We start from the raw sequence: 17,501 nt of genomic DNA on the forward strand, positions 1-17,501 counted from the left end.
CCACGTAAACTTTTCCCATCTCATCAGCGGCATCAAAGTCAGTTGTTCCTTAGCTACATATGACCAGTTTTGACACTTTTTGCCCTATATCATTACTATCACTCATTACTGCTAGTGTATTTTCCCCTCTTCTACTCTAGGCATACATTCTAATCACATATAGAGAGCGTTATTGAAACGACTCAAGTCAGTTAAGAACCAACTCTTATTTACAATCACGGCCGTGGTGATACAGCCTGAATCGAACCACGGTCTGTAGTGACTCGAGAACAGGGAACATACACGGTGGGAAAGGGGCGTGTACAAATGGAACAATTGTGCCTTTTGACTGAAATATGGAGGTGGCTCTTAAAAGAGCCTTTGGGGGATTTTGGAGATCAGGTCATCGTTTATGCGCGCTCTCCGCGAATACGACGGGCCAGCTGGATGTCCTTGGGCATGATGGTCACCCTCTTGGCGTGGATGGCGCACAGGTTGGTGTCCTCGAACAGGCCGACCAGGTAAGCCTCGCTTGCCTCCTGCAGGGCCATCACTGCGGAACTCTGGAAGCGCAGGTCGGTCTTAAAGTCCTGGGCAATTTCTCGCACCAGGCGCTGGAAAGGCAGTTTGCGGATCAGCAGCTCAGTGGACTTCTGGTAACGACGGATCTCTCTAAGAGCCACGGTGCCGGGCCTGTAACGGTGGCTTCTTCACGCCGCCGGTGGCCGGGGCGCTCTTGCGCGCAGCCTTGGTGGCGAGCTGCTTCCTGGGTGCTTTGCCACCGGTGGATTTGCGAGCGGTTTGCTTGGTTCTGGCCATGGCGCTAGCTAGCTTCCTTCTTTCACAGTCGGAGTATAGCCTCAAAATGCCTATGTGAAGTTTATAAAGCCGGCAGCGGCGTCTGCTCATTGGTCACCATCTCCGCACCGCCCTGATTGGCCCGTTGCGGAGGCCTCCTCCGCCGCCCATTGGACGGGAGGCTCGGCCTCTCCGTGCCGCCCCAAAATGCAACCCCCACCCTCGCCGAGGCGCGCTTGGGTCTTTTGTTAGGGCCGCGAGCAACGTTACACTTGACGCGCAATAATGCTCTCATTCTAGCCTACTAGTTGTTATCCTTCATTTAGGCCTCATGTGGGCACTTGATACGGTGCCGTCTATATGTGTGTGTATCTAACACGCCAAATAATTGGCCAGGCATAGAAAGGACACTTTGCGCTTTTGTTGAGCTAGGTGGTTGGCTCTTAAAAGAGCCTTTGGGGGTTGAGTAGTCAAGTTGCAGCCGCACCAGCGATTTTACTTGGCTTTGACGGCCTTCTCAGTCTTCTTGGGGAGCAGCACTGCCTGGATGTTGGGCAGAACACCACCCTGCGCGATGGTCACGCCGCCAAGCAGTTTGTTCAGCTCCTCGTCGTTACGGACTGCCAGCTGCAGGTGACGGGGGATGATACGAGTCTTCTTGTTGTCACGGGCAGCGTTTCCGGCCAACTCCAGGATCTCAGCAGTCAGGTACTCGAGCACTGCGGCCAGGTACACTGGTGCGCCAGCGCCCACACGCTCGGCGTAGTTGCCTTTACGCAGCAGCCTGTGCACACGGCCCACGGGGAACTGGAGCCCGGCACGGGATGAACGTGTCTTTGCCTTCGCCCTGGCCTTGCCTCCGGTTTTGCCTCTTCCGCTCATATTGGTAGCTTCAGTATGTCACAGAAAGTCTGAATGAGCCGCTGGCCACCTCGAGAGTCTTACTTATACCTCGCCACAAAAGCCATCGATTGGCCACCGGACCGGTGTGGCCTTATCCAATTGGAGTGAGGGAGGGACAGACAGACAGGCAGTCAGCCCTAAGCCCGCCCCCACCCACCCGCCGCAGGCAGGCAGCAGAGTGACGAGGGCTAGGCTACTCTGTTTCCCTCCGACTTTTGTTACTTTTTCACGTTGGCGGGAGCGCCAAAGTGACAACTCAAATCACTGAAACATGTATCAATCAATTCGAGAGTGGCTCATAATACAAATGGCTGCTGTCCAACCCACTATAGTATGTATGCTTATTATTATCAGGATCAATGTGACATGCCAATTCTAACACATCACAACAATGTTGACTGGTGAGGGTGCTGCACTCTTGAGTGACAAATGTAAAGCCATTTAGCCACTCCAAAATGTGGTGCGTAAAAGTCATTCATTTCATTTCTTTTGCACCACGGGTAGGTAGGTGGAATGGAATGACATGCGCTTTTATGGAAAGAGGTGGGTGGCTCTTAAAAGAGCCTTTTGTGGTAACAACATGTGTCGAGTAGAAAGAACACTGTTTGTAATATGTTTACTTCTTCTTGGGGGCTGCCTTCTTGGCCTTGGGCCGCCTTGGGCTTGGCGGCTTTGGGCTTCGCTGCCTTGGTAGCCTTCTTGGGGCTCTGGCCGCTTTCTTGGCCGCTGCGGCGGGCTTCTTCACCTTCTTTGGGCTCTTGGCGGCCTTTTTGGGTGTAGCGGGCTTCTTGGCCTTCTTGGGGGACTTCTTTGCGGCCACGGCCTTCTTGGCTGCTACCTTCTTGGGCTTCTTGGGCGGCGGCGGGCTTCTTGGCGGCCACCTTCTTAGCTTTGGGGGCTGCGGCTTTCTTGGCGGGCTTCTTTGCCTCGACGGCCTTCTTGTTGAGCTTGAAGGAGCCGGAAGCACCGGTGCCCTTAGTCTGGACCAGGGTGCCTTGGTGACGAGGCTCTTGACGGCGATCTTGACACGGGAGTTGTTCTTCTCCACGTCGTAGCCGCCTGCCGCCAGAGACTTCTTGAGCGCGGCCAGGGACACGCCGCTCCTCTCCTTGGAGGCGGACACCGCCTTGACGATGAGCTCGCCTACGCTGGGTTCCCGCTTTCTTGGGCTTGGCTGCTGCCTTCTTCTTGGGTGCCTTGGCCGGCGCGGCGGCGGCGGGTGCTGGTGCGACTTCTGCCATGTCTGTCGTTCGGTCCGGTAAACACACACACTTACAACACTACGGTAGTCTGTGAGGAGGAGTACTTTGCTGTAGACGCTGCTCTGCGCTATTGAAGCTTCCCACACCGTGCAGGGGATGGCCTTAACGCGACATGAGAACCATGTAGACTCAAGCCACCCAGCTCGGCTTCTCCGGGCTGGCCAAATGCTCTTTCACTTGTGTTTTCTGGTCGCCAATATCGGGCCAAAAGTCACCGACGGAGCCGCGTTTTTGGCCCAAACGCGAACGGCCCAGCGAGCAGACTTGTGTCCGTTCAGAATAAAGTCATGTGGGCTGCAGAAGCCCCGTGCATTTTGCTGCGACTCGCTCAAAACCTCCACCGTTCGACTGTCGGGTGGAGCGGTGCGCACTGCTTTTCCTGTGCTATTTGTCTCCTAAATGGCCTAAAAGTGCATCCGATTGCGAGCACCATTGATTGTGGAGTGAGCGAGATGTCTGGCAAGGGAATCAAATGGTTTTGGCGTCCCCTGATGTGCTCCTTGGTGTTTTAAAGGAGAGCTCTTTTGGGACCTTAAAACACATGCACTTGTGAGGCCTGGCTGAGACTAGTTTCACGTTGTATTCGTCATGTGTCCAGGAGGCAAACGAGAAATAATACACTGTCCAACGACATGCTTACTTGCACTTTGTGTGTGTGTGTGTGATGTTTTATTAGTATGAGTTTATTAGTTGGATTTGGAGCCTGTGTGTTTTCTTGTGCTAGGTAGTCTCTCTCTCTGTCTGTGTGTCTCTTTCAAAAGCGTGTTAGAGAGAGAGAGAGAGAGAGAGATAGGCTTGTGGCCTTCTCGCAGTCCTTCCTCGCTTGACTCCGCAGCGTGACTCACTCGTGCCGGTCTTTGTGTCTGTGGGTCTTGGTGTCTGGCTGTGCGGCCGGCGCTATGGAGGCTGGCGCCCCATGTGCTTGTCCGCCCTGATATAGGCCTAGAGAGAGAGATTTGGAGCCTCTTCTTCTCTCTCCTCCTCCCTCTTGTACAGGTGTGTGTAAGGGATGTGAAACGGCTAGTTTCAATCGGTGACGTCACTTGCTCTGAGACTGTTGTTGATGATGTGTGCAGAGGGTCCCTGGTTCGGCCTAAAGTATACTGTTACACAGGCTCCAGTCATCGGAGCACGAGTGGAATCCCACTCACTGTGTTATACTGCCATGCACACATTCCTACCCTGTTCATGTCAGCATCATTTATTCCCTCTCCCCCCTTTTTGACATGTCCTCCACACACACACACACATATATGGATTTGCTTTTTTCACTGACAGGTTGGGTGGCTCTTAAAAGAGCCTTTGGGTTACTACAGCACTTCCAAATGGGCTGTTTACTTGGAGCTGGTGTACTTGGTCACGGCCTTGGTGCCCTCGGACACTGCGTGCTTGGCCAGCTCTCCGGGGAGCAGCAGGCGCACTGCGGTCTGGATCTCCCTGGAGGTGATGTGATGGAACGCTGTTGTAGTGGGCCAGGCGAGACGACTCTCCGGCGATACGCTCGAAGATGTCGTTCACGAACGAGTTCATGATTCCCATGGCCTTGGAGGAGATGCCGGTATCGGGTGGACCTGCTTCAGGACTTTGTACACGTAAATGGCGTAGCTCTCCTTCCTCGACTTTCGGCGTTTCTTGCCGCCTTTCCCTGCGGTCTTGGTGACGGCTTTCTTGGAGCCCTTCTTGGGCGCGGACTTTGCTGGCTCGGCATGATGCTGATGTCTCGCTGCTTCTCACAAACGAATGAGGGGGTGGAGAGCCCTTTCCCTCTTATGAAGGACGAAAGCTAAGCTAATTCGCCGGCCGTGGACACACCCCTGCTTTCTCATAGGCGCCCCTGCCATTTGCCCAGTGGAGCTGAGCGCGCATAAGAGCCTTCCACTCAGAGGCTTGCTTCCCTAACAAAGACCATAGCCTATGCTCTGTCACTGGTGGGGAATGGTGTGTTTCCAAAAAAGTCCTACAATGGCCAAAAATAAGGCTCCCCTTTTTGGTACTTGGTGGGGATTTCCCAGCCGTGGTGCCTTTATTTCGGGGTGTCTCGTAATACGACTGTACGCAAAGCCTGCATGAACATAGCCTCCCTCCTGTCATGAACACTCCCTCCCTGTCCACTCAAGAGTGGCTCATGGTTTAATACGACTGTAGGCAAAGCCTGCACTGAACATAGCCTCCTGTCACGAATACTCCCTCCCTGTCCACTCAAGAGTGGCTCATGGTTTCCTACGATAATGGATTTGACCCTTTTGAAGCGGATGTGGGTGGCTCTTAAAAGAGCCTTTGGGTTCAAGTCGGGATGTTGACGTTCCGAGAAGAGTGCGTTTAACCGCCGAAACCGTACAGGGTGCGTCCCTGGCGTTTCAGAGCGTAGACCACGTCCATGGCCGTAACGGTCTTCCTCTTGGCGTGCTCGGTGTAGGTGACGGCGTCACGGATCACGTTCTCAAGGAACACCTTCAGGACACCGCGGGTCTCCTCGTAGATCAGCCCGGAGATACGCTTCACGCCGCCACGGCGAGCACAGACGGCGAATGGCGGGCTTGGTGATTCCCTGGATGTTATCGCGGAGAACCTTACGGTGACGCTTAGCGCCTCCTTTTCCGAGTCCCTTGCCGCCTTTACCTTTCCAGACATCGTGTGTTCGCTAGCTGAGTTTCAAGTGAATAATGACGTAATTTTCGGTGCTCGGGTGCTCTTATTATCTGCGTTTGGTGGACCTGATTGAAGCCAGTGCACAGAAAGCGCGCGCTTTTGCCTGGCCTCTGCTGCAAAGGGGAGGGCAGGGGCGTTCGTTCTAGGGAACAATGGAGGAAGAAGAAATCAAAGCTACTTACTTACATGCGCGGGAAACACACTCAAATACTGAGCTATGTTGAACACAAGGCCCAACTGTGATGTCCCACTCTTCACATTGATTGGTGTTGTTCTACTTGTTGTTGTTGTTGCACCTGATTCAACTCTTTCAATCAGCTGTGCCTCTCCAGGGCTACACAAAAATGGCTACTCTACCCCTGCCTGGAGTTGGGAAACACTGAACTAGTAGGATTCAACCCACTGCAGTTGCCAGTCACACCTAATAGAGATAGGCGTTAAAACCTCAAATAGTGTCACAAGTACAAAGGAGAAACAAAGTGCAACATACGGGAAACAAATACACAAGGAATGCCACAAACCCTATAAGGGGTCCGTAATGTCACCTCAGCAGTCATGTAGCTCTTGAAGGCCATGTAATAACGTCATTCTTCTTTTTCTTCCCTAGACAGGATCCAGGTGGCCATGGGAAGGGTGGTGATACCTCTGCAAGCTGAAACGCAGTAAAACATTCCTCAGACACCACCCAACACACACACAATAAAGGGATCATTTTCCTATGCGTACAGAGGTGATAGGGATGTGCAAATATTGTATGGTACTTTTTTCAAAAAACAATAACATAGCCTTATATTACGGAAATAGTGGTATGAGGTGGATCCTTTATAGGCCAGAGAGCCTCAGCTGTTGCATTGAATGATCTCAACAGGTCATTTCAAAGGGGACAAATGAGGCCCAAGGGCACATACTGGCGATTGACCAATCGGTGCAGTTGATTCACATCTCAGATGTGACTAGGTATCATCTTACAACTTATTGTTGCCATAATTGTCTCTTACGTGCACTTAGTGGCTGCCGGCCCTCGGTTTAGTACATCGAGCAACAGAGGTTGCCTTTTAGGAGAATGACTGACAAGCGTTCAACTAGCTGGATGCAGCTAGTGTCATCAAAGCACTTTGTCATAGCAAGTTAGAAGAAATAGGTTAAGGTTACGAAAAGGCTTAGGCTTACCCCAAATGTCACGTCCGTTCGTAGCTGTACTCCGTGTAGGCACAACAAGTCATCACACAGAGAGCACACTTGAAGCACAACTGCACTGCCTGGAAGGCCGCAACGGACTGAATTGGAATCCCTCAAACAGCACGCTAACTACATTCCGCTTTATGATGTCACAGTCAGCCCCTCGGAACACTGGTCCTCAACAATCTCAAACACCTTGGATACCCAAGCCAACATTCTCGAATCACTCACATTCACAAATCAACCAGGGCGAAGAAGGCTGCCAGGAATTGAATGCTGAAAAGCTAACCTCCTTCACAGAGCAACATCATAGGACTGGGAGTTTGTGTTCAACAGCTTGCGTTCCCCTATATCAAGGGCTTAGTTCCTCTATAGGCTACAGTGCAGATACTTCACATGCAGAGTACAACAACAAATAACAGAGGGCCTGTTACCACACCCTATAGGCTAGGAGTTGAACTTGGACCACAATGACATTGGTAGTAATTAGCCTGCAGCATAAATGACAGCTCCCTAACGGGGACATAAAGTGGAAATGGAAGTGCGACACATAGAGGAAAAGTCCTAATCCTAATCAAATAGACACATTTTTTTAAATTTTTATTTTTATTTATTTCACCAGGTAGGCAAGTTGAGAACAAGTTCTCATTTACAATTGCGACCTGGCCAAGATTAAGCAAAGCAGTTCGACACATACAACGACACAGACTTACACATGGAGTAAAACAAACATACAGTCAATAATACAGTATAAACAGTCTATATACGATGTGAGCAAATGAGGTGAGATAAGGGAGGTAAAGGCAAAAAAAGCCCATGGTGGCAAAGTAAATACAATATAGCAAGTAAAACACTGGAATGGTACATTTGCAATGGAAGACATGTGCAAAGTAGAAATAAAAATAATGGGGTGCAAAGGAGCAAAATAAATACATTCATTAAATACAGTAGGGAAAGAGGTAGTTGTTTGGCCTAAATTATAGGTGGGCTATGTACAGGTGCAGTAATCTGTGAGCTGCTCTGACAGTTGGTGCTTAAAGCTAGTGAGGGAGATAAGTGTTTCCAGTTTCCAGAGATTTTTGTAGTTCGTTCCAGTCATTGGCAGCAGAGAACTGGAAGGAGAGGCGGCCAAAGAAAGAATTGGTTTTTGGGGGTGACTAGAGAGATATACATACACCTGTTTAGCAGATGTCGGGAAATGCTTGTGTTACTAGCTCCAACAGCACAGTAAGATCTAACCATGTTCCAACATTCCACACAATACACCCAAATGCAATTGGAATACATCAATATATGGACGAGCAATGTCAGACCGTCCGTAGACTAACATACCTTACAATACAATACTTTATATATCCACATGACATGAGCTATGCAAACCACCTCCACGTTAGGGAATGTGCCCAGTGATATCTAACAAAAACACACACCTCCGTGGAACCCACATGGCAAGACAGGAAGGAAGACATGCAGGAGTGCTCATGAAGAAGACCGGAATCATCTCCAATCAAGTGAACAATGTCAAAGGAATAGGGCAAGTCATATAGATAGGGAGGCATTTCACCGCCCACCCGCTGGAGCACAAGTCATTTTGCCAACACTGGCTCATCATTCAAAGCCACATAGGGAGGGATCTTAACACCACCTGCTGGATCAGAAGTGCCACTCACAATGGCCACACAGACCATTTCTCCCTCAACCTGATGCAATTGTCACAACAAGTATGTGCTCAAAATCAAACATTAACTACAACAGATCATCAAATAGGCAAACACATGCTCATGTAGAGTACCTCAAATTATACAGTTACTTTGTCACCAAAGCTAATCTGTCATTCATCTACAAATACATGCTCTTCTAAAGCCACAATGCAATGTTCACATGGTACATTTCATTTCTTACAATCTATGTCACTATTACTTCATTTGACTGCTCTTAAATCATATTCACTTAACCCTTTTCTTCACCTGCTGATTTTCTGCTGCTTTTGTCTCTTGCAGATTTGGACGTCATGTGAATCTATGTTTCTCAAGTATCAAAAGAGAGTAAGTTACATTGACCTACTTTATGAAAAACGGAATGGTACTTTTCTCTCTAGCCTAGTGCACTCTTTATCTGTAAGCTCCCCTACTGGTGTAGGTAGCTAAAAAAAAAAAGGTACAGATGCCAGTACCCCATGTAGCCTATAGAACTTGATCTCGACGACCACATTTTACACCAATGCACCCCGACAATCGGTTGGTGGTCGGGAATCAAGTGGATGATTCTGGGACCAATTACAGGATGAGGGGTGTACTGAACTGTGCCTATAGCATGTCAAAAATCCCTCCAACGGGAAATAGGCCTTGGCAAATGGCCAGGGGCGCTGTCTTTTTCAGCACCACGGAGCTCCGCTATTACATGTCTCATGAGTGAAGATGCAACAGCAGACAATTCCTGCTCTTTTGTCCTGAGATGACACACTTTAGCCGTGTCATTGCTGCATTTAACTGGCAGCCTGTATTTAGGGCCTTTACTTTGTCGTATCATTTGGTCAAGGGGTTTCGATTCCTCAGCAAATCTTCTTGGAAAAATGAACTAAATCCCACATCAGAAGTCGACTTCAAATCACGCCAAAGACACACGACTCTACTCTACTTTTTTTCGACCACCTTTCACTTGCGCCGGACAGAGATATATCATTTTACTTTCAATAGCTTAGTCAGTCGCATGAATTATGGGGTGCACACAGCTAACGTTGTAATGATCGGATCAAAACATGGATTTTTGGGGCCATCGAGGAATGTCACATGGGCCAGAAATCATTGAATGGCCATTTTCACAAAGAATAGACAGACTCTAGCATGTTACATTCCAAGAGCAATTGGAATCGAAAAAACACAACGTGCCCCACTTGGGGACCCGAGGACCGAGTTTGGGAAACGCTGGCCTGAAGATCAAATACCAATAGGGAGCCACTATGACGTGCTCACACGCTGACAGTACCAGCGTTTAACCACTAGATGGCCTCCGTGCTCCACGGTAAACTTTTCCCATCTCATCAGCGGCACTTTCAAAGTCAGTTGTTCTTAGCTACATAGTGACCATTTTTGACACTTTTTGCCCTATATCATTACTATCACTCATTACTGCTAGTGTATTTTTCCCCTCTTCTACTCTAGGCATACATCTAATCACATATAAGAGAGCGTTATTGAAACGACTCAAGTCAGTTAAGAACCAACTCTTATTTACAATCACGGCCGGTGGTGATACAGCCTGGAATCGAACACGGTCTGTAGTGACTCGAGAACAGGGAACATACACGGTGGGAAAGGGGCGTGTACAAATGGAACAATTGTGCCTTTTTGACTGAAATATGGAGGTGGCTCTTAAAAGAGCCTTTGGGGGATTTTGGAGATCAGGTCATCGTTTATGCGCGCTCTCCGCGAATACGACGGGCCAGCTGGATGTCCTTGGGCATGATGGTCACCCTCTTGGCGTGGATGGCGCACAGGTTGGTGTCCTCGAACAGGCCGACCAGGTAAGCCTCGCTTGCCTCCTGCAGGGCCATCACTGCGGAACTCTGGAAGCGCAGGTCGGTCTTAAAGTCCTGGGCAATTTCTCGCACCAGGCGCTGGAAAGGCAGTTTGCGGATCAGCAGCTCAGTGGACTTCTGGTAACGACGGATCTCTCTAAGAGCCACGGTGCCGGGCCTGTAACGGTGAGGCTTCTTCACGCCGCCGGTGGCCGGGGCGCTCTTGCGCGCAGCCTTGGTGGCGAGCTGCTTCCTGGGTGCTTTGCCACCGGTGGATTTGCGAGCGGTTTGCTTGGTTCTGGCCATGGCGCTAGCTAGCTTCCTTCTTTCACAGTCGGAGTATAGCCTCAAAATGCCTATGTGAAGTTTATAAAGCCGGCAGCGGCGTCTGCTCATTGGTCACCATCTCCGCACCGCCCTGATTGGCCCGTTGCGGAGGCCTCCTCCGCCGCCCATTGGACGGGAGGCTCGGCCTCTCCGTGCCGCCCCAAAATGCAACCCCCACCCTCGCCGAGGCGCGCTTGGGTCTTTTGTTAGGGCCGCGAGCAACGTTACACTTGACGCGCAATAATGCTCTCATTCTAGCCTACTAGTTGTTATCCTTCATTTAGGCCTCATGTGGGCACTTGATACGGTGCCGTCTATATGTGTGTGTATCTAACACGCCAAATAATTGGCCAGGCATAGAAAGGACACTTTGCGCTTTTGTTGAGCTAGGTGGTTGGCTCTTAAAAGAGCCTTTGGGGGTTGAGTAGTCAAGTTGCAGCCGCACCAGCGATTTTACTTGGCTTTGACGGCCTTCTCAGTCTTCTTGGGGAGCAGCACTGCCTGGATGTTGGGCAGAACACCACCCTGCGCGATGGTCACGCCGCCAAGCAGTTTGTTCAGCTCCTCGTCGTTACGGACTGCCAGCTGCAGGTGACGGGGGATGATACGAGTCTTCTTGTTGTCACGGGCAGCGTTTCCGGCCAACTCCAGGATCTCAGCAGTCAGGTACTCGAGCACTGCGGCCAGGTACACTGGTGCGCCAGCGCCCACACGCTCGGCGTAGTTGCCTTTACGCAGCAGCCTGTGCACACGGCCCACGGGGAACTGGAGCCCGGCACGGGATGAACGTGTCTTTGCCTTCGCCCTGGCCTTGCCTCCGGTTTTGCCTCTTCCGCTCATATTGGTAGCTTCAGTATGTCACAGAAAGTCTGAATGAGCCGCTGGCCACCTCGAGAGTCTTACTTATACCTCGCCACAAAAGCCATCGATTGGCCACCGGACCGGTGTGGCCTTATCCAATTGGAGTGAGGGAGGGACAGACAGACAGGCAGTCAGCCCTAAGCCCGCCCCCACCCACCCGCCCGCAGGCAGGCAGGCAGCAGAGTGACGAGGGCTAGGCTACTCTGTTTCCCTCCGACTTTTGTTACTTTTTCACGTTGGCGGGAGCGCCAAAGTGACAACTCAAATCACTGAAACATGTATCAATCAATTCGAGAGTGGCTCATAATACAAATGGCTGCTGTCCAACCCACTATAGTATGTATGCTTATTATTATCAGGATCAATGTGACATGCCAATTCTAACACATCACAACAATGTTGACTGGTGAGGGTGCTGCACTCTTGAGTGACAAATGTAAAGCCATTTAGCCACTCCAAAATGTGGTGCGTAAAAGTCATTCATTTCATTTCTTTTGCACCACGGGTAGGTAGGTGGAATGGAATGACATGCGCTTTTATGGAAAGAGGTGGGTGGCTCTTAAAAGAGCCTTTTGTGGTAACAACATGTGTCGAGTAGAAAGAACACTGTTTGTAATAGGTTTACTTCTTCTTGGGGGCTGCCTTCTTGGCCTTGGCCGCCTTGGGCTTGGCGGCTTTGGGCTTCGCTGCCTTGGTAGCCTTCTTGGGGCTCTTGGCCGCTTTCTTGGCCGCTGCGGCGGGCTTCTTCACCTTCTTTGGGCTCTTGGCGGCCTTTTTGGGTGTAGCGGGCTTCTTGGCCTTCTTGGGGGACTTCTTTGCGGCCACGGCCTTCTTGGCTGCTACCTTCTTGGGCTTCTTGGCGGCGGCGGGCTTCTTGGCGGCCACCTTCTTAGCTTTGGGGCTGCGGCTTTCTTGGCGGGCTTCTTTGCCTCGACGGCCTTCTTGTTGAGCTTGAAGGAGCCGGAAGCACCGGTGCCCTTAGTCTGGACCAGGGTGCCCTTGGTGACGAGGCTCTTGACGGCGATCTTGACACGGGAGTTGTTCTTCTCCACGTCGTAGCCGCCTGCCGCCAGAGACTTCTTGAGCGCGGCCAGGGACACGCCGCTCCTCTCCTTGGAGGCGGACACCGCCTTGACGATGAGCTCGCCTACGCTGGGTCCCGCTTTCTTGGGCTTGGCTGCTGCCTTCTTCTTGGGTGCCTTGGCCGGCGCGGCGGCGGCGGGTGCTGGTGCGACTTCTGCCATGTCTGTCGTTCGGTCCGGTAAACACACACACTTACAACACTACGGTAGTCTGTGAGGAGGAGTACTTTGCTGTAGACGCTGCTCTGCGCTATTGAAGCTCCACACCGTGCAGGGGGCTGGCCTTAAACGCGACATGAGAACCATGTAGACTCAAGCCACCCAGCTCGGCTTCTCCGGGCTGGCCAAATGCTCTTTCACTTGTGTTTTCTGGTCGCCAATATCGGGCCAAAAGTCACCGACGGAGCCGCGTTTTTGGCCCAAAAGCGAACGGCCCAGCGAGCAGACTTGTGTCCGTTCAGAATAAAGTCATGTGGGCTGCAGAAGCCCCGTGCATTTTGCTGCGACTCGCTCAAAACCTCACCGTTCGACTGTCGGGTGGAGCGGTGCGCACTGCTTTTCCTGTGCTATTTGTCTCCTAAATGGCCTAAAAGTGCATCCGATTGCGAGCACCATTGATTGTGGAGTGAGCCGAGATGTCTGGCAAGGGAATCAAATGGTTTGGCGTCCCCTGATGTGCTCCTTGGTGTTTTAAAGGAGAGCTCTTTTGGGGACCTTAAAACACATGCACTTGTGAGGCCTGGCTGAGACTAGTTTCACGTTGTATTCGTCATGTGTCCAGGAGGCAAACGAGAAATAATACACTGTCCAACGACATGCTTACTTGCACTTTGTGTGTGTGTGTGTGATGTTTTATTAGTATGAGTTTATTAGTTGGATTTGGAGCCTGTGTGTTTTCTTGTGCTAGGTAGTCTCTCTCTCTGTCTGTGTGTCTCTTTCAAAAGCGTGTCAGAGAGAGAGAGAGAGAGAGAGAGAGAGAGATAGGCTTGTGGCCTTCTCGCAGTCCTTCCTCGCTTGACTCCGCAGCGTGACTCACTCGTGCCGGTCTTTGTGTCTGTGGGTCTTGGTGTCTGGCTGTGCGGCCGGCGCTATGGAGGCTGGCGCCCCATGTGCTTGTCCGCCCTGATATAGGCCTAGAGAGAGAGATTTGGAGCCTCTTCTTCTCTCTCCTCCTCCCTCTTGTACAGGTGTGTGTAAGGGATGTGAAACGGCTAGTTTCAATCGGTGACGTCACTTGCTCTGAGACTGTTGTTGATGATGTGTGCAGAGGGTCCCTGGTTCGGCCTAAAGTTATACTGTTACACAGGCTCCAGTCATCGGAGCACGAGTGGAATCCCACTCACTGTGTTATACTGCCATGCACACATTCCTACCCTGTTCATGTCAGCATCATTTATTCCCTCTCCCCCCTTTTTGACATGTCCTCCACACACACACACACATATATGGATTTGCTTTTTTCACTGACAGGTTGGGTGGCTCTTAAAAGAGCCTTTGGGTTACTACAGCACTCCAAATGGGCTGTTTACTTGGAGCTGGTGTACTTGGTCACGGCCTTGGTGCCCTCGGACACTGCGTGCTTGGCCAGCTCTCCGGGGAGCAGCAGGCGCACTGCGGTCTGGATCTCCCTGGAGGTGATGGTGGAACGCTTGTTGTAGTGGGCCAGGCGAGACGACTCTCCGGCGATACGCTCGAAGATGTCGTTCACGAACGAGTTCATGATTCCCATGGCCTTGGAGGAGATGCCGGTATCGGGGTGGACCTGCTTCAGGACTTTGTACACGTAAATGGCGTAGCTCTCCTTCCTCGACTTTCGGCGTTTCTTGCCGCCTTTCCCTGCGGTCTTGGTGACGGCTTTCTTGGAGCCCTTCTTGGGCGCGGACTTTGCTGGCTCGGGCATGATGCTGATGTCTCGCTGCTTCTCACAAACGAATGAGGGGGTGGAGAGCCCTTTCCCTCTTATGAAGACGAAGCTAAGCTAATTCGCCGGCCGTGGACACACCCCTGCTTTCTCATAGGCGCCCCTGCCATTTGCCCAGTGGAGCTGAGCGCGCATAAGAGCCTTCCACTCAGAGGCTTGCTTCCCTAACAAAGACCATAGCCTATGCTCTGTCACTGGTGGGGAATGGTGTGTTTCCAAAAAAGTCCTACAATGGCCAAAAATAAGGCTCCCCTTTTTGGTACTTGGTGGGGATTTCCCAGCCGTGGTGCCTTTATTTCGGGTGTCTCGTAATACGACTGTACGCAAAGCCTGCACTGAACATAGCCTCCCTCCTGTCATGAACACTCCCTCCCTGTCCACTCAAGAGTGGCTCATGGTTTAATACGACTGTAGGCAAAGCCTGCACTGAACATAGCCTCCTGTCACGAATACTCCCTCCCTGTCCACTCAAGAGTGGCTCATGGTTTCCTACGATAATGGATTTGACCCTTTTGAAGCGGATGTGGGTGGCTCTTAAAAGAGCCTTTGGGTTCAAGTCGGGATGTTGACGTTCCGAGAAGAGTGCGTTTAACCGCCGAAACCGTACAGGGTGCGTCCCTGGCGTTTCAGAGCGTAGACCACGTCCATGGCCGTAACGGTCTTCCTCTTGGCGTGCTCGGTGTAGGTGACGGCGTCACGGATCACGTTCTCAAGGAACACCTTCAGGACACCGCGGGTCTCCTCGTAGATCAGCCCGGAGATACGCTTCACGCCGCCACGGCGAGCCAGACGGCGAATGGCGGGCTTGGTGATTCCCTGGATGTTATCGCGGAGAACCTTACGGTGACGCTTAGCGCCTCCTTTTCCGAGTCCCTTGCCGCCTTTACCTCTTCCAGACATCGTGTGTTCGCTAGCTGAGTTCAAGTGAATTAATGACGTAATTTTCGGTGCTCGGGTGCTCTTATTATCTGCGTTTGGTGGACCTGATTGAAGCCAGTGGCACAGAAAGCGCGCGCTTTTGCCTGGCCTCTGCTGCAAAGGGGAGGGCAGGGCGTTCGTTCTAGGGAACAATGGAGGAAGAAGAAATCAAAGCTACTTACTTACATGCGCGGGAAACACACTCAAATACTGAGCTATGTTGAACACAAGGCCCAACTGTGATGTCCCACTCTTCACATTGATTGGTGTTGTTCTACTTGTTGTTGTTGTTGCACCTGATTCAACTCTTTCAATCAGCTGTGCCTCTCCAGGGCTACCACAAAAAATGGCTACTCTACCCCTGCCTGGAGTTGGGAAACACTGAACTAGTAGGATTCAACCCACTGCAGTTGCCAGTCACACCTAATAGAGATAGGCGTTAAAACCTCAAATAGTGTCACAAGTACAAAGGAGAAACAAAGTGCAACATACGGGAAACAAATACACAAGGAATGCCACAAACCCTATAAGGGGTCCGTAATGTCACCTCAGCAGTCATGTAGCTCTTGAAGGCCATGTAATAACGTCATTCTTCTTTTTCTTCCCTAGACAGGATCCAGGTGGCCATGGGAAGGGTGGTGATACCTCTGCAAGCTGAAACGCAGTAAAACATTCCTCAGACACCCACCCAACACACACACAATAAAGGGATCATTTTCCTATGCGTACAGAGGTGATAGGGATGTGCAAATATTGTATGGTACTTTTTTCAAAAAACAATAACATAGCCTTATATTACGGAAATAGTGGTATGAGGTGGATCCTTTATAGGCCAGAGAGCCTCAGCTGTTGCATTGAATGATCTCAACAGGTCATTTCAAAGGGGACAAATGAGGCCCAAGGGCACATACTGGCGATTGACCAATCGGTGCAGTTGATTCACATCTCAGATGTGACTAGGTATCATCTTACAACTTATTGTTGCCATAATTGTCTCTTACGTGCACTTAGTGGCTGCCGGCCCTCGGTTTAGTACATCGAGCAACAGAGGTTGCCTTTTAGGAGAATGACTGACAAGCGTTCAACTAGCTGGGATGCAGCTAGTGTCATCAAAGCACTTTGTCATAGCAAGTTAGAAGAAATAGGTTAAGGTTACGAAAAGGCTTAGGCTTACCCCAAATGTCACGTCCGTTCGTAGCTGTACTCCGTGTAGGCACAACAAGTCATCACACAGAGAGCACACTTGAAGCACAACTGCACTGCCTGGAAGGCCGCAACGGACTGAATTGGAATCCCTCAAACAGCACGCTAACTACATTCCGCTTTATGATGTCACAGTCAGCCCCTCGGAACACTGGTCCTCAACAATCTCAAACACCTTGGATACCCAAGCCAAACATTCTCGAATCACTCACATTCACAAATCAACCAGGGCGAAGAAGGCTGCCAGGAATTGAATGCTGAAAAGCTAACCTCCTTCACAGAGCAACATCATAGGACTGGGAGTTTGTGTTCAACAGCTTGCGTTCCCCTATTATCAAGGGCTTAGTTCCTCTATAGGCTACAGTGCAGATACTTCACATGCAGAGTACAACAACAAATAACAGAGGGCCTGTTACCACACCCTATAGGCTAGGAGTTGAACTTGGACCACAATGACATTGGTAGTAATTAGCCTGCAGCATAAATGACAGCTCCCTAACGGGGACATAAAGTGGAAATGGAAGTGCGACACATAGAGGAAAAGTCCTAATCCTAATCAAATAGACACATTTTTTTAAATTTTTATTTTTATTTATTTCACCAGGTAGGCAAGTTGAGAACAAGTTCTCATTTACAATTGCGACCTGGCCAAGATTAAGCAAAGCAGTTCGACACATACAACGACACAGACTTACACATGGAGTAAAACAAACATACAGTCAATAATACAGTATAAACAAGTCTATATACGATGTGAGCAAATGAGGTGAGATAAGGGAGGTAAAGGCAAAAAAAGCCCATGGTGGCAAAGTAAATACAATATAGCAAGTAAAACACTGGAATGGTACATTTGCAATGGAAGACATGTGCAAAGTAGAAATAAAAATAATGGGGTGCAAAGG

General features: G+C 50.5%; 3 protein-coding genes and 4 pseudogenes across 3 annotated transcripts; all 7 read right to left on the reverse strand.

Moving 5' to 3' along the window:
• Positions 1 to 389: 389 nt before the first annotated feature.
• Positions 390 to 922, reverse strand: LOC118956091 (annotated as a pseudogene).
• A 292-nt stretch (positions 923 to 1,214) lies between these two features.
• On the reverse strand, positions 1,215 to 1,822 carry LOC118956092 (histone H2A). The gene has a single exon (XM_036974163.1). The coding sequence runs from the start codon at positions 1,657 to 1,659 to the stop codon at positions 1,273 to 1,275; it is 387 nt and encodes a 128-aa protein (XP_036830058.1). The 5' UTR covers positions 1,660 to 1,822; the 3' UTR covers positions 1,215 to 1,272.
• A 474-nt stretch (positions 1,823 to 2,296) lies between these two features.
• On the reverse strand, positions 2,297 to 3,576 carry LOC118956066 (histone H1-like). Its single transcript, XM_036974138.1, has 2 exons — positions 3,562 to 3,576; positions 2,297 to 3,043 (listed from the first exon to the last, which is right to left on the reverse strand). The coding sequence occupies exons 1-2, from the start codon at positions 3,574 to 3,576 to the stop codon at positions 2,297 to 2,299; spliced, it is 762 nt and encodes a 253-aa protein (XP_036830033.1).
• Positions 3,577 to 4,139: 563 nt separating this feature from the next.
• Positions 4,140 to 5,016, reverse strand: LOC118956068 (annotated as a pseudogene).
• A 184-nt stretch (positions 5,017 to 5,200) lies between these two features.
• Positions 5,201 to 15,955, reverse strand: LOC110513316 (annotated as a pseudogene).
• Positions 11,006 to 11,500, reverse strand: LOC110514179 (histone H2A-like). Its single transcript, XM_036974139.1, has one exon. The coding sequence runs from the start codon at positions 11,452 to 11,454 to the stop codon at positions 11,068 to 11,070; it is 387 nt and encodes a 128-aa protein (XP_036830034.1). The 5' UTR covers positions 11,455 to 11,500; the 3' UTR covers positions 11,006 to 11,067.
• LOC118956067 lies at positions 12,010 to 12,890 on the reverse strand (annotated as a pseudogene).
• Positions 15,956 to 17,501: the final 1,546 nt, after the last annotated feature.

This window comes from Oncorhynchus mykiss, unplaced genomic scaffold (genome assembly GCF_013265735.2).
Source record: "Oncorhynchus mykiss isolate Arlee unplaced genomic scaffold, USDA_OmykA_1.1 un_scaffold_415, whole genome shotgun sequence".
Classification (NCBI taxonomy): domain Eukaryota; kingdom Metazoa; phylum Chordata; class Actinopteri; order Salmoniformes; family Salmonidae; genus Oncorhynchus; species Oncorhynchus mykiss.